Below are 24182 nucleotides of genomic sequence, written 5' to 3'. Positions count from 1 at the left end.
GAACAGTATCCAAAGGGGCGAGACAGGAGAGGTAATCCAACAACGTAAGCGAAAATCCAGGCAAGGGAAAACAATCCGAACAAAGGCAGGGCTAGGCGAGGCAAGGCAAGGCAAGACTAGGAAAACTAAGGGGGCTCTGTAGGGCAGCGATAATGCATACAATACTCGGCCACGAGGGAGAGAAGGTCTATGGAGTCAATTTAATGCCGCATATATATGCAAAAGAAAATAAAGTTTTGCAAAAGAAAATAAAGAATTGCAAAATAGATAAATAAAACAGAGCAAAAGCAATGATTTTGCAATACATATTTTCCATGGCCATATCTACTAATTTATTTGCAATGCAGCTTTTATTTTGCGTTTCAGTCAAGTTTGAGCTTGCGATACCGTTTTCCCTTTGCGCTTCACGTTTCTGCGCGTCTCACTTTGTGGCGCTGTTTTGACATGGGGGTGGAGTCAGGGGACGGGGGCGTGCCTCCCTGGAAGTGACGTCATCGGCCCAAGACGCAGATCACAGCTGATCCAGGCACCTTCACTGAGCAGAGGCATGCGGGCGGATCATTTCCTTTTATTCACTAGCTTTAAAACATGCATGCTTTCGTTTTATTAACAAATGTATATGTGTATTAGCAGCGTTTGCTCAAGTTAAAGAAGTTGTTAATATGAACATCTGCTGTTTATTTCTCTCAATGTGTGCACACTTTTATAGCATTAAAATGTGTATTGTTTCATCTGGTTAACTAAATGTGCATTAATAGTGCTTGTTTAAAATCTCTTAACCTGTGCACAGCGCTCTTTGTTTACATTAGTTCAGAGTTACTGCTAGTTTTAATGTAAAAGAATGCAATTAACTTCACAAACTATACATCATTAAAAGGTCTAAGACTCAAGCTTCATATCCATCTCGACTTCGTTTTCATTTACATAACTCCTGGCATAAATTAAGAAATGACTGGCACTGGAAGTTTAAAAAAAAAAATTAAGCTTGAGTCTTTTTGGTTTAGTTTTGTCTTGGCCACGAGATATTAAGTCGTGGGAATGTGATAATACTGTATGTCGTGGCCATGAGTTTAATCATGCATAAACAAACCCGCGTGACCATAGCAACCTGGGATTATCAGAGACTGATCAAATATATTTATCCATCCCACAGTCCGTTGATCGTGTCTTTTTATGTAATATATGTGTATATTAGGCTATTATTATTATTATTATTATTATTATTATTATACAGCCCTGAACGTTAAGAGATTGAAATGAAGGGAAAATAAATCAAATACATAACAACAAATATAAAAATATTACTAATACTAATAAAATACATGGACTTACAAGACTTGTGGGATGGATAAAAATGTTTTCTTGTCGGCCTATTTTATTATACTTTATGTAACATTTATTCATAATAAACTTAATTCGAATGTTGTCTACATCGCGATACAGTCCAGCACGTAGCCTATGGTTAACACTTCAACCACCAGAGGTCGCTGTATACCTAAAAGCGCCAGCGGGTCAAATTTACCCATGCCATGACTACTGTTTTGATATGGCTAAAAACGTAGTATGTCACTGTATTATGCCACTGTCTTCACAATGTCTAGTCATAAAATTATTATTTTTAGTCATATGTTTTTGTCCTGTTGTTTTAAGTTCACAGCTATTTTTAAGCAGGTTACACTAATCACTTTTCTTAATGATGAATATAAACCAGTCTGCAATGACAACGAGAATTACGAGGAAATAAATACATATTTGGGTGTTGTAATATTATAGCTAATAAAATGTTTCAAGATAACCCATGTTATTTAAATGACTAAAACACCCTAAATAGACTATTATAAGCAATACTAATTCACCACATTGCAAAAGATGTACAATGACAAATTCAAGTGCACAGTTTCACCTAATTAATTAATTTGTTTAGTTATATAATTTATCATTTGAATAAGAGAACAACACCAATAAACTTGGGGTAATCATAAAAATTGTTTTATTCATTACATCATAGTTCAGATTTTTTTTTCAGGAATAAATAAGCAACACAGTAGCGAACCATAAACGATAAAAAATTGCAAACACAAATTAATATTTAATCCAAAGTTTGAACATTTATGAGTAGAGGAATAAACATCTAAAACATCTTCATTTGAACTTGATGACAGGAATTATGCGTAAATTTGTCTTGATGGCGCTTATAGGTATAAATGCCCCATTTTTGTTCTGGTTTTATCTAAACAATTTTTTTAACAATAAACAGGGGATTGTAAATAACACAATTTTAGTTAAAGTCAATGACTGTAAGACTTGGATATTTTTAATTGAAAATATATTATGTAGCCTATTTGAAAAACAGCCATGGGTAAAATTACCCCGTGGTGGTGTTAATATAATAATTTAATAATGTATTTTTTTTTTTTATAATTTCTTAATTAAAAATAAAATATTAATAAATACATCTCTGATAATCCCAGGTTGCTATGGTCACGCTGGTTTGTTTACCCATTAATATCTCGTGGCCACGAGAAATTTAAACCAAAAAGACTCAAGCTTCATTTTTTTTTTTTAACTTCCAGTGCCAGTCATTTCTTAATTTATGCCAGGAGTTATGTAAATGAAAAACGAAGTCGAGATGGATATGAAGCTTGAGTCTTGAGTCCTTTTTAATGTATAGTTTGTGAAGTTAATTGCATTCTTTTACATTAAAACTAGCAGTAACTCTGAACTAATGTAAACAAAGAGCGCTGTGCACAGGTTAAGAGATTTTAAACAAGCACTATTAATGCACATTTAGTTAACCAGATGAAACAATACACATTTTAATGCTATAAAAGTGTGCACACATTGAGAGAAATAAACAGCAGATGTTCATATTAACAACTTCTTTAACTTGAGCAAACACTGCTAATACACATATACATTTGTTAATAAAATGAAAGCATGCATGTTTTAAAGCTAGTGAATAAAAGGAAACGATCCGCCCGCATGCCTCTGCTCAGTGACGGTGCCTGGATCAGCTGTGATCTGCGTCTTGGGCCGATGACGTCACTTCCAGGGAGGCATGCCCAGGCCTGTTAGACACGCCCCCGTCCCCTGACTCCACCCCCATGTCAAAACAGCGCCACAAAGTGAGACGCGCAGAAACGTGAAGCGCAAAGGGAAAACGGTATCGCAAGCTCAAACTTGACTGAAACGCAAAATAAAAGCTGCATTGCAAATAAATTAGTAGATATGGCCATGGAAAATATGTATTGCAAAATCATTGCTTTTGCTCTGTTTTATTTATCTATTTTGCAATTCTTTATTTTTATTTGCAAAACTCTTTTCTTTTGCAATACTTCATTTTCTTTTGCAATTCTTTATTTTTCTTTGCAAAACTTATTTTCTTTTGCAAAACTTTATTTTCTTTTGCATATATATGCGGCATTAAATTGACTCCATAAAGGTCCGTGGTTTAAATACTGTGTGCAAATGGGAATCAGCTGTGTGTGATCAGTGCAAGGAGCTGTGTGTGTCGTTAGTGCAATGAATGATGGGAAATGGAGTCCATGTGATGTGTGGTGTGAAAGTCCATGTGGTGAGCGGGTGACCTCTAGTGGTGAGTGACCGGGAGTGCAGACCAGATTCGTGACAACATCGAGTCCACAGGTTACCTAACAAGGGCCTCGTTTTTATATAGTAAGACAACTTGTGATTGTGATGATTTTTTTATTGATGGTCAACAAAATGGGGCCATTCAAAACCTTCTTCCTCTGTAAACTACACGTGGACAGCGGACAACTTGTCTTTATGCTGTCAGTATTGATTGTCTTATACCAATGGCATCAAAAAGTGACACAGGTAGTTGTGACCTACCTAAATATAGGCAACTTGTAATTGAAGAAAACACATATTGAGATGGCTTTCAAATCTTTAATATTGTTACGTCCCGCGTCTAAGGGTAGTGAAGATAAAACTCTAAGCAGGGCATAATAAAACAGGGTTGTGATTATGGAATCCCCAAGCACGATACCCTCCGGTCGATAATCAAACAAATACACGATGTTAGATAAAAGAAAATGATTAGATTTATTTAATACAATCAAGTGGGATTTAGAGCATCTCTTCAAGGTGTCCCAAAGGCCAAAATAACAAACAAAACCAATCTAGAAAGAAAAGATGATAAACTAAATAACCTCAAATATGGAAAATAAAATACATCTTACTTCCCTAACTACCTAACACAAAACAGAACCCAAACCAAATAGCCAAAACCAAAACGGCAGGACACCCCTTTGCTCCGCGTTCTTAGAATACAATGTTAAGAATGAACGAATTAGATCTACACTTGAAGAACAACAAATTTGATCATCGGCCGGAGGAGGGATCCAGGAGCTCTCAACCCACACACGACCGAACCAACAATGAGCTCCCTGTTGAATGCCGGCGGGGTCCTTTAAAAGACCATGCCTCGTCCAAACGACCAATGGCGATCGTACACCCCGATCAGTAGACATCCTATCAGAAATCAAATAGAGCAAAAGAAGTAGGAGACAAAGCACACACACACCACAAATACAAGAAACTCAGGTCGTAACAAATATACTATGTATTTATACATACAAGTATTTAGCTCAGAGTAATAAATGATCTCTGCCCTCAACAAACTCATGTCTGCTGGTTTGGAGAGGTCTATACTCCTGTCTGAAGTGCATACAGGCGATCTGTAGCACATGGGTTCAGACCTGATACACACAGACTCATGGGAACTCGTGTCATGGTGGGGACCTAAATTGAGGTGAGAAAGTTTCCTGTAAGGGGTAGGTTTAGGTGTAGGGTTGGTGTAGATGTAATGTGTTCCTGATCTTCTGCTACAAACCAAAAATATGTACATTTTCTACACAAAAAGGATACTGTTTAGGGCATAGTATAAATAGGCGAATTGGGACGCACCATACATATCAACAGCATTCGATCATTTTAAACAAATCTGAGTTACAGCTGTCAAATAAACCTAAACAAAATAATTTGCCGGTGTATACCTAACGTCCATCAATACTCTTAACGATTTTAATACGATTAAGACAATACTTCGATTAAGAGTCTATCACGTAAACAGATATATTTGATTACCTTAATCCAGCTAAAGTAATAATCGAAGTAAACACAAATCGAATTAAGACATGTCAGACATGTTAGTCGCATTATTGAAGTGCAGCACAGACATGTAAACACCTTAATCATACTATTACCGTAGTGTAGGACTTTTCACCGCATTTTGCGACAGGATACACACACGGCAGCGGTCAACCATTTGACGGCAAATAAAAGAGCTTCAACACTGCCGTCGTCTGTACGCATGTACATATAATTAACTGCACTTGAAGCTTTCATAAAATTAAAAATGAAACACCCAAAACTGTATATGGCATCATCACGAAGACAAACTATATGTTTGAACGTGAAATTCTGGGTTGGACGTCGGATAGCGTCGCGTGGTGACATAATGACGCAGCCATTAATAGATCTATGTACTATAACATGTAAAACGGGAACATGAAAGGATTATTCTAAAAGCAACTCATGTAAACACCTTAATCATAATATTGTCTTATTCAGAATAAGGTAAATAATTAGATTACTGATGTCCATGTAAACGTAGTCAATGACTCGCGGAGCAACTGGGCAATCGACCTTCTTTCCGCCATGATGGATCTACAAACTCCCGCCATACTGTTCGACTGCAATATTTTCATACAAGGTTATATGTTGCGCAGGCAAACAATCGAACGCAGAACTTTTATAACGATCAACCAATGGTGGCATAAAGACCGCCTTCTCTGATGCTTGATAGACACCCCCTCATTAGCATGCTGAGTTGAGGAAAAATAAATACTGAACTACATTAAAAAATGAATAAACATTTGAAAGTGGAGAAAAAAACTTTCAGTTTAGCATTTCCTTTAGCATTTTTTTTTATTATTTCCCCCAACATTCCTTTAATTTATTTAATTATTTATTTTCTCGCACATTTAATTATTTATATATTTATTTATACAGGAATATGTGGATTTATATATTTATTTATGTATTTATTTGCACATTTATTTATTTATATATTTATTTATGTATTATTTTGTGGATTTATTTGCACATTTATTTATTTATTGTTTTTGCAGGTTTGGTCCTCCATACAATCCTGCCATAATTATAAATAAATAAATAAATGTACAAAGAAATGTAAAAAAGAATAAATAAATAAATATATAAATAAATGTACAAAGAAAAGTAAAAAAGCAAAAATAAATGATTATTTATAATTTTATTTTCTTATGTATTTTTTCTTTTTTTCCCCCACATTTATTTATTTATACATTTATTTATTTCCACTTTTATTTATTTTCACATTTATGTATTTATTCACGTATTTATTTCTTTATTTCCACATTTATTTATTTATACATTTCTTTGTCCGTAGGGTAATGAGGAGGGCGTGTTTTACGTCAGGAAAAGCAATCGAGCCAGATACAGTATGCTGCAGTGAAAATCTAACCAAACGCAGATTGAATTCGTTAGAGACTTAACCTTGCAGTTTAATCGCTGGTGTATGTCGACAGATATTGCAACATTGGATGATTTGATTAATTTTATTTTATTAGAACAATACAAAACACACTTCCTGACACTGTCGCCACTTACATTGCAGAGCTTGGTGTTAGGACAGCTTCCCAGGCGGCTGTTCTGGCTGACGAGTGGGAACTCATACACAAGTCTTGCACAGAAAGGTTCAGAATTGAATGCCCTTCTCCTTCACGCGTGAACTCAAAACCAAGTAAAGTGTCCCATTAGGAGTCCGCCAAATATGTTCGACTACACTTGTAATTACTTCTTGGAGAAAGGGCATTGGAAATCGAGCTGTCCAGTGCTTAGATCAAAGAGTGCAAGGGCACAATTTCCTAAACCCGCTTTCTGTGAAGCCCGCGGCCCTGGCTGCTCCCATGCCTGTGTCCGCCCAGTTTCGGAAATTGCAAGAAGTTCTTGCAAAAACAGCGGTAAAAACCCACTAGACCCAAAAAACGCATTAACTCTTTTTTAGTGGCAGGAACGGGATACTCGTCTATTGCCTTGACCTTCGCTCGCACCGGACACACTTGTCCTAGTCCCGCCACTTTACCCAGGTGTGTAATGGTCGCCCCCGCAAATTTGCATTTAGACAGATTGACAGTGAGATTAGTCTGGGCGAGGCGAACGAGAAGGAGGTGTAAACATTTGAGATGCTCTTGCCAAGTTTTACTTACTGTGATTGTATCATCCAGGTAAACAGTAACGCCCACTAGTCCAGCGACTATTTTATTCATTAATCTTTGAAACGTAGCGGGCGAGTTTCGAAGGCCGAAGCTCATTACCCGGTAAGAGAATAACCCATCTGGTGTTATAAAAGACGATACTTAAATTTTAGATGACTCTCTTAGAGCTTTAGCAGAATATATAAAATAATCATAAAGAATAACTCATAATGAATATGTTGTATAAATGAATATGAAACATAAGAAAAATACTGTATAATAACACTGGAAATTTGCATACACCACATTTGTACTGCAAAAGCACGAAAGAAAAGTTTAACACTTTGGTCCCTTTTGAATATTATGTTGACAATAAGTAATGTTGCACCTACATGTCTACTAACTCTCATTAGAGTATTAGTAGACTGTCTGATTACTATCTGCTACCTTTTTTTTAAATATTTTTATTCTAATCCTAACCCTACCAGTCTATTTATACTCTATATACCAACACTCTATTGAGAGCTAGTAGATATGTAGGTGCAACGTTACTTATAGTCAACAGAATGTGTTAAAAGGACCATCAAAATAAAGTGTAACCAAGAAAATATTCGGTGCATGTACTAATGTAAAAAAGTAAGGACATCAGCATGATTTTGGTTAGTATTTGTATTATTTGAGTCATTGTTAGCTATAAAGCTGCAACTTGCAGACAATCATAAAGATGGTCAAAAGAATGAAATTTTGCTCCTCCAATTTTACACCAGTGTCCAGATTAGAGTTTTTCATGTTGGAAATAACATCTTAATTTCTCTCAGGTTTGTGGTCCAACCATACCTAAGAACTGTGATGTAACCACTTACAACGGCATGTGCTTTAAAATCAGTTCAGAAAATGTTGTAAGCAAATCTATGCCAAGGACTCTGAGAGGTATTTGTATTGTGACAAATCAATCTTCATAGTGTATATGACACAATTATCACTGCCGAGCAGCTTCAGATTGATGAAAATATGATGCAGTTCTTTTTTTCCTCCAACTTCAGAATGTCCAACATCCCAGATTGATATTGCTTTTTTAATGGATGGATCTGGAAGTGTAAATAATGTGGATTTTAATAAGATGAAGGCTTTTGTTATAGAAATGATCAAAAGTTTTGTAGACCATGATACACAGGTAGGATGATCAATGCATTTTTTATGTTCTAGATTATATATGATTTTAACACCAATTTTACCACCAACAACTGAATCTATCTATCTGTCTTACAGTTTGCCATTGCACAGTTTTCTACAGATTGTGAAATTCATCACAAGTTTCAACAAGTCAAAAACGCCAAGGTGTGGGAAGATGCAGTAACTCGGATAAGTCAACTGAAAGGATGGACTAAAACCGCAACAGCTATAAAAAAACTTGTGTAAGACATGCTTTCTGATATTTCATTACAATTAACAGAATGGAATTAAAATAAAAACTAAGACCAAGAATAATATTAACATATATTATACAGTTATACAACTTAATATCTTATACAGCTGCATCATTATTCTGTACTATTTTCCATTAACAGGAAGGAGCTATTCAATAGTAAAGGAGGTGCAAGACCATCAGCCAGCAAAATTCTGGTTGTTATCACAGATGGTAAATCAACTGATAGTTTCTTGACTGAAGCTGTTCAACAAGCACAAGACAAAAATATAACACGATATGCTATTGGGGTAAGATCAATATGTTGCATTTCCTTATGTGTTTGTCTTGAAAAAGATTTGAAGTTTTCAAAATGATTTTGTTTGCTGTGTAAATTGAATTTAGGTAAAATTGAAATTCTGTCATTTACTCGCACCCAATGTCATTACAAACATGTATGACTCACTTTCTTCTGAAGTTTTTTTTTTAAATTTTTTTTTATCTTGTCCATAAAATAAGTCACTGGGAACCAGTGTCTTTTTGGACCCAACTGACCCTCATTTTATGGACAAAAACTGATGAGACATTCTTAAAAATATCTTATTTTGTGTTCAGAAAGGGGAAAAAAATCATACGTATTTGGAATGATATTAGGTTGAATAAATGATGCCAGATGTTAAAAACATAATATTTATGGGGAGTTATCCCTACTTTTAATTTTTCTTAGGTTGGCAATGCTTTTGATAATGACAAAGCAACAATGGAGCTGGCGATTATTGCATCTTTACCTACCAATAAGCATGTGTTCAAAGTAACTGACTTTGATGCGCTGGAAAGTATTCGTGAGCAACTCAAAGAGAACATTATTGCCATTGAAGGTATGTTTGCAGAGTAAATAAAAATAAATAATGACTGACAGAATGTTTACATTTTACAGTTATCAGCTGTTATGTGAGTTCATGTACCATGTGCATTGGGTTGATTTATAATAATAATAATAATAATCAACTACTAGTCAACTGTGTTGTTGCTTCTTTTATTGGCTAGGAACCCAGACCACTGGTGATTCATCTCGGATGGAGTTTGCACAGGACGGGTTTAGTGCAGCATTATCATCAAATGTATTTATATTACCTTACACCAAACTTAAAAAGACATTATATGAAAATTAAAAATATGAAATACATACAGTGGGTATAGAAAAAAATCTAATTTTGTTACTTTACAGCCTGAAATGAAGATGGACACATTTTTTGTTTTATCCAGCTGTATTTACTCATTGCAACTTATAACATCCAAGTGAAAAAGATATAGCATCAACATGTCAAAAAAAAAAAGTAAAAAAATAATTGATTCCGTTTATTTATTTATTTTTTTATTTTTTTATTTTTTTTCCGGACATGTTGATGTTATATCTTTCATTGGATGTTATAAGTTGCACTGAGTAAATACAGCTGGATAAAACAAAAACTGTGTCTGTCTTCATTTCACGCTGCAAAGCAACAATATATGATTAGTTTAAAGGGGAAGATCATTTTTTTATACCCACTGTAGGTTAGAATTACACATAAAATGTTAATAAAGGAATAAAAACCAATTGAAAATCTGAAGAAAAAAAATGGGATTTACATTTTCACTACGTAAAATTTTCACTTTGCTAGTAAATTTCAGAAATAAATACAAAGAAACACAAGTAACACATTGAATTACCATGAAAAGAAGTAGAAAGACTGAAATAGTATTTTCTTGTAAAACATACTCGAGTAATATTTATTTTATTGACAAAATCATTTATTTTTTTTCGGTGTATTACTTAAATTGGGAGCTGATGAATTGCGGTCTTAACCGTTCTGGGGTGCTTTTCCCAAAAACAACTATGGTCGCAAGTTCCATCATTACCAATAGAGTTCAATGGAACTAACGACCATAGTTAGCTAACGATGCTTTTGGGAAAGCACCTCTGATTAATTCAAGCATTTGCATGCTTTCCCCCCCCACTATAACATAGTTATAACACGGTTCTTTTGCTGTCGTAGGTAACCACTATGCTTAGTACTTCTATAATTTAAGTGGGTAGAACAAAAGCCATCATAGCAGTTATTTGAGAGTTGGCTTACTAGTCATATGGAGCGTAGCGTCCTGGAGATGTTGTCCGACAGGAGTTCCGCTCTGACTCTGCTGAGGTGCAGGCCATCAGCAAGAAAAATCCTAGGTCGCTCCCAGAAAAGATTCCAATTATTAACAAAGAGCAGTTTCTGTTCTTTACACCATGACAATAACCAGTGCAGTGTGAATTACTTCGATGTTACGACTAGACGCTTAGCAGCAAACACCCAATCTTGTGCCTTATATTCACATGCTGTTGACAGTAACGGAAAGACCATGCAATGTATAATAAATCGTCATTTCAGTGTTTGAATGGAAACATTTCAAATGGAGACAGAAAACATGTGAATTTGAATGGAATTGGATGCTTGAAATGCAAGCAGCATATCATTCCTCTAATATTATGCACTCAGACAGATATAATAATGACTGCAGTGGGAGCTTTCCAGTGGAAGGGTGGATATCAGCTGTACACACAAAATGATCAGTTAAATGTCTTTCAAGCTGGAAGTGAGCATGACAGTTATTTAGGTAAGATCTCTTCTTTGACTGTGTATATCAAAATGTAATCAGCCAAATACATCAGAATATTTTAAAGTCTATTTTATTTACAGGTTATTCTTTGGCAATTACGACAATGTTCGGAACAAAGTATGCAGTCATGGGAGCACCAAGACACAAGCATAAGGGACAAGTGATTGTTTCAAGAATGGCTAATAATCGAAGCAATTTAAAGCAACTGGATTCACCTAAGGTTATAAAACTCATATTTGTGTAAAATATTAGTACATTGCACAAGCAAGTGAAAGTAAGTAAGCCCTTTTGTTAAACTATATATCTTTGTATATTTTCTCAGCCTCAGATTGGCTCATATTTTGGAGCTGAGGTTTGTGTGGTGGATTTGGACCGTGACTCCAGAACAGACCTCCTGTTGGTATCGGCACCAATGTACATGGAGCCTGACCGGGAGGGAAAAGTGTTTGTTTACACCTTCAGTCATTGGGTAAGCGATGGGGATTAAATGTTTTAGATCATTTTGAATATCACTTCTGATTTAAGTTTAGATATTTGATTTGCTTGTTTGTTTACTTCTCTCTCTGGTCTGTCTTTGTAGTCGTACATCATTTTTTCGGGTATGGTGCTGGTGGGAATGGAAGGTCAGAGGGGTCGGTTCGGCTCTTCTTTGGCCAGTCCAGCAGATCTGAATGGTGATGGTTACAAGGATGTGCTTATTGGAGCTCCTTTAGAGGAGGACGGACAGGGCAGCATCTACATTTTCAATGGAGGAGCAGATCAAATAAATCCCACATATTCACAGGTGCAATGGGTGGGAAAAGAGCTAATAAGAAAAAAGACAAATTAACAGTTAAACCCGCTGTTTTGGTATTTGCACAAATAGGATAAAAACACGTTCTGTTTTTGTTGTTGTGAGAACTACTACAGGTGCATCTCAATAAATTAGAATGTCGTGGAAAAGTATTAAATAAATTCAATGCACACAGACTGAAATAGTTTAAGTCTTTGGTTCTTTTAATTGTGATGATTTTGGCTCACATTTAACAAACACCCACCAATTCACTATCTCAACAAATTAGAATATGGTGACATGCTAATCAGCTAATCAACTCAAAACACCTGCAAAGGTTTCCTGAGCCTTCAAAATGGTCTCTCAGTTTGGTTCACTAGGCTACACAATCATGGGGAAGACTGCTGATCTGACAGTTGTCCAGAAGACAATCATTGACACGCTTCACAAGGAGGGTAAGCCACAAACATTCATTGCCAAAGAAGCTGGCTGTTCACAGAGTGCTGTATCCAAGCATGTTAACAGAAAGTTGAGTGGAAGGAAAAAGTGTGGAAGAAAAAGATGCACAACCAACCGAGAGAACCGCAGCCTTATGAGGATTGTCAAGCAAAATCGATTCAAGAATTTGGGTGAACTTCACAAGGAATGGACTGAGGCTGGGGTCAAAGCATCAAGAGCCACCACACACAGACGTGTCAAGGAATTTGGCTACAGTTGTCGTATTCCTCTTGTTAAGCCACTCCTGAACCACAGACAACGTCAGAGGCGTCTTACCTGGGCTAAGGAGAAGAAGAACTGGACTGTTGCCCAGTGGTCCAAAGTCCTCTTTTCAGATGAGAGCAAGTTTTGTATTTCATTTGGAAACCAAGGTCCTAGAGTCTGGAGGAAGCCCAAGTTGCTTGAAGTCCAGTGTTAAGTTTCCACAGTCTGTGATGATTTGGGGTGCAATGTCATCTGCTGGTGTTGGTCCATTGTGTTTTTTGAAAACCAAAGTCACTGCACCCGTTTACCAAGAAATTTTGGAGCACTTCATGCTTCCTTCTGCTGACCAGCTTTTTAAAGATGCTGATTTCATTTTCCAGCAGGATTTGGCACCTGCCCACACTGCCAAAAGCACCAAAAGTTGGTTAAATGACCATGGTGTTGGTGTGCTTGACTGGCCAGCAAACTCACCAGACCTGAATATTGTCAAGAGGAAAATGAGAAACAAGAGACCAAAAAATGCAGATGAGCTGAAGGCCACTGTCAACGAAACCTGGTCTTCCATACCACCTCAGCAGTGCCACAAACTGATCACCTCCATGCCACGCCGAATTGAGGCAGTAATTAAAGCAAAAGGAGCCCCTACCAAGTATTGAGTACATATACAGTAAATTAACATACTTTCCAGAAGGCCAACAATTCACTAAAAATGTTTTTTTTTTTATTGGTCTTATGAAGTATTCTAATTTGTTGAGATAGTGAATTGGTGGGTTTTTATTAAATGTGAGCCAAAATCATCACAATTAAAAGAACCAAAGACTTAAACTACTTCAGTCTGTGTGCATTAAATTTATTTAATACACGAGTTTCACAATTTGAGTTGAATTACTGAAATAAATGAACTTTTCCACGACATTCTAATTTATTGAGATGCACCTGTATATGTTTAACTTTTATATTCGAAAAAAGTTATTTAAAATTAAGTATGTTTTTTTTTCCAACTGATTTGACTAAAATTCATCAAGTACAATCATTATTCAACCTTGTTACCAAGCTGTTGTAAGACAAAATAATAATAATAATAATAATTTTCTTTAATGTACTTGACATAATTTTTAACTCCAGAGGAACATTCCAAGTGTTTTTTTAGTCAAAACACACAACAACAAATATCCTGTTGAACACTGTTTGTGGTCAGTGCCTATTATAACTGTAACTGTTTTTCTGTTTTACCTGAAGACCCTCCATTCTGAAATCCTCTGTGTGTTATTCTCCCTCTTTCCTTCACTATATGTGATGACAGAGGATTGCTGGGTCATCTGTGCGACCAGGTTTGCGGTTCTTTGGGATTTCGCTGAGTCAGTTCTCTCTAGACCAGAGCAGAGACAGCCTTCCTGATATTGCAGTTGGGACCATGGGAGCAGTTCTGCTTCTCAGGTGTGTTTTTGTTTTATAAAGAACTCTAAATATACAAAACTACAGATTCAGTCATGATCGTTCATACGTGTTATATGTGAATCATTCAGGTCCAGACCCATCATGCATTTGGAAACCAAAGTAACTTACAACCCATCCAAAATACCAACCGGTGAAACAGAGCAGTCACTGAAAAACACCATGAGAGTATGCTTCACCATGAGTCCGTACAGACACAGCATAAGAGGTTTATCCAAAATTAGAAATATTCTATGATGTTGTGAAGTGTGTAAAGTCAATGTGCAGATAGTTTCTTCTGTGCCAGTTTAAACAACAGGGACAACAATAAATTTACTGTCTCTGTGGTGTCCCAAAATATTTACATGATAATCCCAACTCAGCAGCATTGGCTCAACCAATGGCGTGAATTTGGGGGCAGGACTATTGGTTGGACCAACCAATGGCATAAGGGGGCGTGTTCAGGAACCCTGTCTGAAAAAACTGACTTTTGTTGATTATGAACTAGTGCATAGACTTAAACTTTAAACACAAGTTTTATTCAATTTGAGAGAATTCATTTAAGCACACAAAATTATCAGAGTCAGAGCCAGATACTGCATTTTTAAAATTTAAATATTTGAAAACACAAAATTTAAAACAAATAGAATGTCCTCTGTGTATTTCTTTGGCTGATTTTATTTTATTATTATTATTATTATTTTTTAAATATGTAAGACTGTTTTATGTTTATTATCTAGGCTTAACAGCAAATATTAATTACACCATAATTCTGGATGCCAAGCGACAGAAATATCGAGCATATTTCTCGCCCAAAAACCGCTTCTACAATTACATGATGAACATTAGGTTTAATGAAGAAACTTGCAAAAGTCATCCTTTCCTTATAGACGTAAGTCTGAAACATTTTTTTCATACTTTCAAATATCAGAGTCTGTTATTCTGGCTGTATGAAATAATGTTTATGAATGGGAATAATAAAGTGTTGTACTTTACAATAAGATGCAACACAAACTGAAAATCATGATTTTATGGTACATGAATATCGTATATGTATCCCATCAGGCTTTTTCAGAAGATGCTCTGAACCCTTTGTCCAATCAATTAACATTCACTTTTGAGGGTCTGCCATCTGCCACATTGCAAAACATAAGGCCAATACTGCTGCCGGGGATAAAGACCACCACAGACCACAATGTAAGAGAAGGCATACCAATTTCAATTTCAACTGCAATGTCACATGTATCTTTCAGATGTAATGTTAAAGGGATAGCTCACCACTATTTACTGTGTCACCTGTATGACTTTCTCTCTTTCTGTTAGTATATAAGTAGATATTTTGAAAAAATGTCTATGCTTGCCCTTACAATGAAACTCTATGGGGTTGAGTGTTATTTTGGACCTTATTGACTTTTATTGGATGAGCTGAAACATTCTTCAAAATAGTTTCTTTTAGTTTCTACAAAAAAAAAGAAAGAATGAAAGAGAGAAAGAAAGAAAGAAAAATTCATACAGAAAATCATTTGGAATGAAACAATAGTAATGATTACAGAATTCTGAGTTTTGGGTGAACTATCCAACTCAAAACACATGGTATTATTTTAATTTAATTAATCTTTTTGACATACAGTGCTGCTTGAAAGTTTTTGAACCTTTTTCAGTTTTCTATATTTCTGCATAAATATGACCCAAAACATCAGATTTTCACACAAGTCCTGAGAGTAGACAAAGAGAAACCAATCAAACAAATGAGACAAAAATATTTTCTTTGTCATTTATTTATTGAGAAAAATGGACCATTGTTACATATCTGTGCATTGCAAAAGTATAGGAATCTTTGTTTTAGTATCTGGTGTGACCCCATTTTGCAGCAATAACTGCAAGTAAAGTTTCTCGTAACTGCTGACCAGTCCTGCATAACCGCTTGCAGGAGTTTTAGCCCATTTCTCAGTACAGAACCACTTCAACTGTGTCATATTGGTGGGTTTCCTCCAACTGCTTGCTTCAGGTCCTTCCACAACATTTCAGTTGGATTAATGTCTTTGACTTGGCCGTTCCAAAACATGAACTTTGTTCTTCTTTAACAATTCTTTGGTAAAATGTTTTGTGTGCTTGGGGTCATTGTCTTGCTGCATGGCCCGTTTTCCCTTGAGATTCAGTTCTCAGGCAGATATCCTGACATTTTCCTTCAGAATTTGCTGGTATAATTCTGAATTCATTGTTCCATCAATGATGGCAAGCCGCCCTGGCCTAGATGCAGCAAAACAGGCCCAAACCATGATTCTACCACCATCATGTTTCACAGATGAGATAAGTTTCTTATACTGGAATGCAATGTGTTCTTTTCTCCAAACATAACGCTTTTCATTTAAAACAAAAAAGTTATATTTTGGTCTGATCTATCCGCAAAACCTATCTCCAGTAGCACTCTGGCTTGTCCACATGATCTTTAGCAAGCTGCAGAGAGGCAGCGATTGTTATTTTTGGAAAGCAGTGGCTTTCTTTTTGCAACTCTGCCATGCCCATCATGGTTGTGCAGTGTTCTCCTGATGGTGGACTCATGAACATTAACATTAGCCCTTTAGTTACTTAGAATTTAGCATGGGTTCCTTTGCAACCTCATGGACTATTACACGTCTTGATTTTGGAGTGATCTTTGTTGGTAGGCCACTCCTGGGGAGGGTCTTGACTTTCCTCCATTTGTAGACAATCTGTCTGTGGACTTCTTTGTGAAGTCCAAACTCTTTAGAGGTGGTTTTCTAAACGTTTCCAGCCTGATGAGCAACTGCAGCTGTTTTTCTGTGGTCCTGAGAGATCTCCTTTTTTTTCTTGTCATGATTCACTTCCACAAACATGATCAAACTTTGATAGATCCCTGTTCTTTAAATAAAACAGGGCAGACAATGACACTTGGTAGTCATTCCAATGAATTAAAACACCTCTGAACAGATGGACTCTCAGTTCACCTTCAAATTAACAGCTAATCCTAGAGATTCCCATACTTTTACAACACACACATATATGTAACACTGGATCATTTTTCTCAATAAATAAATGAAAAAGAAAATATTTTATGTCTCATTTGTTTGATTGGGTCCTCTTTGAAAATCTGATGATGGTTTGTGTTATGTTTATGCAGAAATACAAAACTGTAAAGGGTTCACAATTTTTTAAGCAGCACTGTATGTCTAAACATATTAACTATATATTGAGTGTAATATGTGATTTTTTTTTTTTTTTTTTTTTTTTATGATTTATGAATGTTTTTGTTTTTTTCCCCCCATCTTCATTCCACAGCTGGACTTTGAGATAAATTGTGGACGTGATGACATTTGTGTGGATGACCTCAGGATGGATTTCAATTTCTCTGGGTGAGCAAATATTTACGTTTAGTTATTCTGTATTATATTAAAGAACAACACAAATAAATTTGCAAATAATAACATGACTTGTGCTTTACTTGTACAAAACCAAAGGCAATATTCCAGGGTAAGAAACAACATAACAGTGTGCTCTATACACTAACAACACCAGCCTATGAACTGAGGGAACTGAAGGTCTCAAATACACAGGGAAACAAACTCAGTACAAAACAGGTGTTCTCTAATTAGTAACAAATGAATACCCATTATATAACTGATGATAAACGGGGACATATAGGAACAAGGAAACAGGAAACAAAGGAAATAAACATTTGTGTTTACTTGTAAAAGTATTGCGGTCCACCAAAAAATGTAGCAGTTTTCATCCAGTCTCATACTATTTCCTTTACAAAGGTTTTGCAAGCATGCACAAACTTTCTTGCAAAACTCAAGAGTTTTTAAAAGAATGCAAAATAATTTTCCATTCAATCTTATTATTATTATTGGTGTCTTGGATAAGGAAAAATGACGTATACAAATATGGCTTATGCTTATGTGTATGATTACAAATATGATTTATGCTTATGTGTATGATTTTTATATGCTTATGTGCACAACTTGCTGTTTTTGAAATAACTGAAGTAGGCAGACTTTAAATATCTACTGTATCTTTGCCTTATACATATAATTAAAAGTAGTCAGATATAGCGTGTTAATTATCTAGGGTTAAGAGGTTTTGGCCCTATGAAATGGCCTTTGCAGAAAGTATGTGCTGAGAGATGACTTTTGCAGGAAATCTATATGCTCCTTTTAGCTTGTGTTTGCAACCAAAAGCCATGTTGATATTTTTGACTGATCTCAAATGTCTAGTACACAGCAGAAAGAGGAAGACCGTTTTGGTCCCCAAAGAGAGGATCTGAAAGTACCGAGATATTTGGGTTGAGCCAGCATATGGACTTTGGGCTTGGCAGTTATTGTGTTTTGATATGTGGCAAACTGTAGCTGTATGTTAATTATTGAGCTCTTCTTATATTTAGATTTTGTAAGGGTATAAAAGATGTGCTGCACCCCTCCCTTACAGACTCTTCTTCTCTCTTCTCCTCTCCTCTTGAAACTTCAGGTTTTACTCTTCAATACTTTGGGTGCACCCTTTAAAACTTTTATGACGGGTTTTATTGCAGATTGATTTCTCTTTTTAGGAAGATTTTATCTCTTTTTAGAATATTTGTAGTATTTTCAAAAGGAAATTGTTCCTTATTAATACTTAATATTAACTCAAAATTGGTTATTATCTTTACTAATGGTTTTAACTATGTAAGGTTTGAAATATGAGTGATTTGTATTAACTGTACTAACAGGTGCATATGCTGTTTTGCATATGATTATTAAATTTCATGTTTCATTTTCGAGTTATGTTTCATAGTTATTATTTTTGAAACTTTAAAGAATAAATTAGCATATTCCTTCAACTTAACCGTCTGGCCTGAACTGGATTTCGCATCAATTATCATTATTATTTTACAATCCTTTGGGGGCTCCATACAACAATGTCAAATTATAGAATCAACCTTGTTTCATTCCAAGTGATTTTTTTCTCTTTTGTTTCTGTGATCCAGATCTACAAATATAGAGGTCGGCATCATGCAGGAGATCAATGTGACAGTGTTTGTAGAAAACAGAGGAGAAAACTCATACAACACACTCTTCACCCTCAGCTACCCCTTTGGACTTTCTTACAGGAGAATCATATCTAAACAGGTAAAACTTACAATATATCATTTTAATAAAAACACCAAAAACGATATCTATAAAGATAAATCAAAAGTTCTGTCATGAAAATCTAGATGGCACAGTCTGATAGGTCAAACTCAATATGACTTAATGATATCATTATCACATTGCACAGCTGATTGGTTATTTTTGTATCAGCAGCCAATGAGCTTGCTGCTTAACCTTTAAATAGTGCTTGCTGTAGCAGTTGTAGCGCACTTCAGAAACCCTCCACCTTCCCTAGCTCCACCTGTATAGATCTGCTATGGCATGATTCATGTATGCTATGAATGGGGTTTATTCTATATATGTTATATGTGCAGCAGCAGTATTTCTTACATGCCAAGACCAAACACCATGCCAGTCCCTCAGAGAGTTGTCATGATAGAAATATAACGATAACTAATTTAACGTCCATTTCACAAAACACCACTAAACATCATTTCACAATGACGTTATGTTTATTTTAAGTATGCACTGTAGTCTGCTGATCTTTAAAGTTGGGTGGATTCTGATTGGCTGTCAATGTTTTTATCATTCATCAGCTGGAAAAAATAATTCTGAAATTGATTCTAACTGTATTGTTCCTCTGTGTCGTTACTGTTTTAGTGTGGACTTATTGTCTCTATTGTCATAGGGTTATAATATATCATGATAGTTATCATCCTTGGTTTGAATAGCAATTGGGATGACAATTATTGTTACTGAATGTTTATGCATCATTTTCTGTTTGAGCAGGGCAGAGTGGAGTGTTTATCTCTTGACAGTGAGCAAAAAGATTCATTTGGAGAGACCACCTGCCACATCAGCAAACCCATCCTTAAAGGAAACTCTCAGGTGAGGTCACTTTTAAAACTGTCCTGTGCATTTTAATTTTTTAGCGCTTCTCATTTTCTCTGCGTCCACTTCTAGGCTGTGTTTCATATTACATACAGCATCAGTAAAGAAAGCACCTTCGATCAAAAGGTCCCATTTACTGCTAGAATCAACAGGTATGACACATTTGATAGATATCACCTTCATCTGCATTGTTCAACCGTGAGCTGTTGAGTAGCTGTTCACATATGAGAAACTAATAAGTGGAAATACTACTACTAACCAAAACCCTCTATCACTTACAGTGGAAATGACCAACACTCTCAAACCAGTGAATTACTCAGAGAGAAAAGCATTGGTATCAAATATGCCATCAGTATTGCCTTAATAAGGTTAGTGCTCTGTTCCTCTATAACAGACGTTAGCACCCAGATTTGGCAATGGGTGTTACATTTCCACTTGATGTTCAAAGTTCAATCTGGGATTCTAAAGCAAAACCAATTGAAATTTGTTTTAATTTAGTTAGGGTTGTATAACACTGTAGTTAGTAATTGGCCAAGCTAAATGTTCTTCAAACTGATAAATCTCATTAGAAAACTTGTGGAATTAATGTAAAGAAATCCAAAATTTATTTTGCATTTTTGGCTTTGAAAATAATTTTTATAAAGAAAAAATAATAATTTTTGACAATTATTTTATAAAGATTAATTTATAGAAATAACTTTATGCTCTGTTATCTTCATATTCATATTCATGTTTCATACTATTACTATTTTATTGCATGGTTTACCAAATAAATGCAGCCTTGAGGAAAGTGTTGGGGATCTTCAGGATTCTAAACTTTTAGTATGTGTGTGTGAAATATTACAAAATATTAAATTACTATCTGACACATTTTCCCTTTTAAATAAGACATGAAGATTCAACCCTCCACATTAATTTTACTGCACAGAAATTTGATACTGATAAACCAGTCAAACAGATACTAAAGGTACTGAAATGAAATTCACACTTCCATGAACACAAAATTTTATTAAATAAGGATTATCTCACCCATAACTAGAGTTCAATGTCTCTTCATGGCAAAAATGGTCTCTTTCAGGTTGAAAATGACTTTAGAGAACTAAGTTTCAAAGTTTTCATCAAAGTACCAGTGATGTTGGGAGATAAATCTATCTGGACTGATAAAAACATACAGGTAAGCATGACTGTATTAGAAAAAGCCCATACTGATTCACATTCATCAAAATCAAAACAACCAAACACCTAGTGTATGTGCGTTTAGATTCCTGGCTGTGTGAAACAGAGGGATGAGCGGCCTGTCATAACTGATTTTGTCGAAGTAATTAAAAAGGACCGTGTGGTGGTGAGTGATTTAATTTAATTCGCTAATCTAACATAAACAAGTGCATAAAATATAATGTTTTATCTTCTCTGCGCATTGACCCTATTGCTCCGTCTCTCTGGATGTGTATGTGTGTTAGAACTGCTCTGTGGCGGCCTGTGCCGAGTTCAGCTGTAATGTCACTCTAATGAAGAATGAAAGGAAATTTTATAATATGACTGGCAATGTGAGCTCTGGATGGATTGAGCAGGTTTATGACATTTAAAGCAAATTCATATCACAAAACAGACCATATATTCATATTTTTTTGTGTCATCATTTCTTAATGTCATGATCTGTCTCTCTTAGACTGGACTCAGAGCTGCTGTTTTTCAGCTGGTCAGTTCAGTATCTCTGGATTATGACAAGAGCAAATATGTTTTCTTTTCCTCTGATTCTCAACAAACTGCATCATCCGTTCTGGTAACAGGTTTTTTTTATTTTTTATTTTTTAACAAATTAGCCAGAAATGTTTCAAATGAAAATTGAAAAAGAATAAAATTGAAACCTAAAAATGTAATGTAATTGTTCATATGCTAGATCTTAGATTTTCCAGTCCATGTATATCTTTGCAACCACAATGTAAACCATAATGGTATATTTATATGGTACGGAGGATTGTCAGAGGTAGTATTGTATTAATGTACAGTATGTGTGTATGTAGATTGATACTCAAGTGGAGGTGTATGAGGAGGTGAATCTGACTAAAGAGATCGCTGGAGGTGTAATAGGAGGACTGCTACTACTGGCTCTCATCACAGTGGCCCTCTATAAAGTGTGTATACTGGATGTTCAGTTTCAAACCTTTTATTTTCAGTGGTCTACATACCTTGAGTTTCTTTTTTCAGTGTTATAATGCATGTTTTTTTTGTTTTTGTTTTTTTTCTTTCAGGCTGGTTTCTTCAAAAGCCAGTACAAGCAGCTGCTAGAGAATGCAGAACAAAATCTAGCCACAGAATAGGATAACAAAAGTAACCAACCCCTTTATATCAACCGCAATAGTGGTGTATTAAAAATTAAAATGTGGCTTTACATGCAAGTGAAACTACTTTCCAGGACTAACTTTATTAATGAGGTTTATTATATGCATAGAAATATTAGTGATATATTGCTTGTATGATAATCATAAGCTCTCCGTGAACAAACTCTCTAATATCTTTATTAAATAAAAGGGCCTGCTGCACGTTTAAAAGTACTGATGCTTTAAACGGAGGAGAAACAATCTCATCATGCTTGTCATGTGACACACAGCAGCCATGATAGCACTGGTGTAAGCTTATGTTTTATTTAATTTGATAGATTCCCAAACGTGTTAACTATATCCTGAAATATGTCGATTTTCAAATAAGTTAAAATAAGTAAGTAAATGTATTTTGCACCTTTGTAGATCGTATTAGTTGATCTATAACTATGCATTAGACCCGTCTTTTTACTTACTTTAAGTACCAGATATGGGAGTCATGCCATAAAATATTTTTAATACAACCGACTTTGTATTCAACGTGAATGTAATAAAAACATTGTGGCCCGGTTTCACAGAAAGGGCTTAGCTTAAGCCAGGACTAGGCCTTAGTTAAATTAAGATTTAAGATATTTAAACAGCTTTTATAAAAATGCCTTGGAAGAAAACGTTGGAACAATGGAAGATATTTTCAGTTGAGACCGCTCAAACAGGGACTAGCCTTAAGCCATGTCTGTGAAACTGGGGATGTAAGTTACTAATTATAACACTTTCATTGTACAGAAAGAGAGCAAAGAACATTTACATTATCAATGAACATTTTCACTGTCAGTCTAGCCAGAGTTAAAACACTCTCAAAGTCCCACATTATAATCACTTAAGCTGTTTACATTGTGAAATGAATATATTACTTACATCGTAACTTTGTTGTTTTTGGTGAGAGAATTCACCAGAGAGCAGAATTCAGTCAGCGAGCGCAAGCATTGAACAAAACACTGCCGTTTCAGTGATGACTGATCTGAATGTCTCTGATTGGCCATTGCATTCATAAGCTCAACATAATTGTGTGTGATTGGTTATAATGTGCAGAGTTGTAAAAATGCATCTGTCTGTGTCTTTGACTCAGCTAAAGCCAAAGTGCAAACACAGATTTGAATTTAGCAGCTGGCGATGTGCCACACTGAACATTCTAATCACACTGGTGTCATCATATCAAATCTAAAAAAAATATTATTTGGCGAATTGTTTGTATTTTGAAAGCTGCAATTAAAATCTACTTGGCTCAAAAATCTGAGGGGGCACGTAACACCTCTGACTACAACAGGGAATTTTTACATTTGTTCAATTTTACATTGTGTAATTTCAGTGCACTTGGCAAACAAAACAGCAAAAATAATGAGTAGTTTATGACCAATGAGTTTGTGCTTCACTGGTTTGGATGGAGAAAGAAAAAAAAATCATGTATAAAGGCTCCAGTTCCATTATTGTGGAATAATATGCATGCTTATTTTTGCCACAGAATAAAACAAAGTCTATTATAAGCGTTACACCACCACAACAATGAAATTATGATGCAATTATATTTTTAAAAAGTGTCTTGCATATCATTTAAAAAGTGTATCACAAAAGTATTTATTTATTCCTTTGCTAAACTATATTAGAGGGTGTAAAGAT

The 24182-nt window shown here is 35.3% G+C and overlaps 1 protein-coding gene across 6 annotated transcripts in view; it reads left to right on the top strand.

Annotated features, from left to right (window-relative positions):
• LOC131551074 (integrin alpha-X-like) overlaps positions 1-24062 on the top strand; it is a 35393-nt gene extending 11331 nt beyond the window's left edge. Inside the window, exons 1-28 of one of the 6 annotated variants that reach the window (XM_058793713.1) lie at positions 6396-6581; positions 6683-7385; positions 8081-8192; positions 8306-8436; positions 8532-8677; positions 8831-8978; positions 9395-9545; positions 9715-9788; positions 11187-11304; positions 11388-11527; positions 11630-11776; positions 11888-12091; positions 14085-14218; positions 14308-14444; positions 14956-15107; positions 15281-15412; positions 17513-17586; positions 19194-19335; positions 20086-20184; positions 20260-20339; positions 20469-20555; positions 21076-21154; positions 21266-21361; positions 21449-21529; positions 21648-21758; positions 21857-21970; positions 22212-22322; positions 22440-24056. In XM_058793713.1, the coding sequence (XP_058649696.1) occupies positions 8132-8192; positions 8306-8436; positions 8532-8677; positions 8831-8978; positions 9395-9545; positions 9715-9788; positions 11187-11304; positions 11388-11527; positions 11630-11776; positions 11888-12091; positions 14085-14218; positions 14308-14444; positions 14956-15107; positions 15281-15412; positions 17513-17586; positions 19194-19335; positions 20086-20184; positions 20260-20339; positions 20469-20555; positions 21076-21154; positions 21266-21361; positions 21449-21529; positions 21648-21758; positions 21857-21970; positions 22212-22322; positions 22440-22508 (3018 nt within the window). In that variant the 5' untranslated portion in view covers positions 6396-6581; positions 6683-7385; positions 8081-8131 and the 3' untranslated portion in view covers positions 22509-24056. Of the gene's footprint in view, positions 1-4648; positions 4775-6395; positions 7386-8080; positions 8193-8305; positions 8437-8531; positions 8678-8830; positions 8979-9394; positions 9546-9714; positions 9789-11186; positions 11305-11387; positions 11528-11629; positions 11777-11887; positions 12092-14084; positions 14219-14307; positions 14445-14955; positions 15108-15280; positions 15413-17512; positions 17587-19193; positions 19336-20085; positions 20185-20259; positions 20340-20468; positions 20556-21075; positions 21155-21265; positions 21362-21448; positions 21530-21647; positions 21759-21856; positions 21971-22211; positions 22323-22439 lie in introns of those variants that run through there. The other 5 variants (XM_058793715.1, XM_058793714.1, XM_058793710.1 and 2 more) reach the window with 5 other exon arrangements.
• The last annotated feature ends 120 nt before the right edge of the window (positions 24063-24182 follow it).

The sequence above is a fragment of the Onychostoma macrolepis genome, chromosome 12, assembly GCF_012432095.1.
Source record: "Onychostoma macrolepis isolate SWU-2019 chromosome 12, ASM1243209v1, whole genome shotgun sequence".
NCBI classification, from domain to species: Eukaryota; Metazoa; Chordata; class Actinopteri; order Cypriniformes; family Cyprinidae; genus Onychostoma; species Onychostoma macrolepis.
Note: the sequence above shows the minus strand (reverse complement) of the source record. Positions and strands in the feature narration are given on the sequence as shown.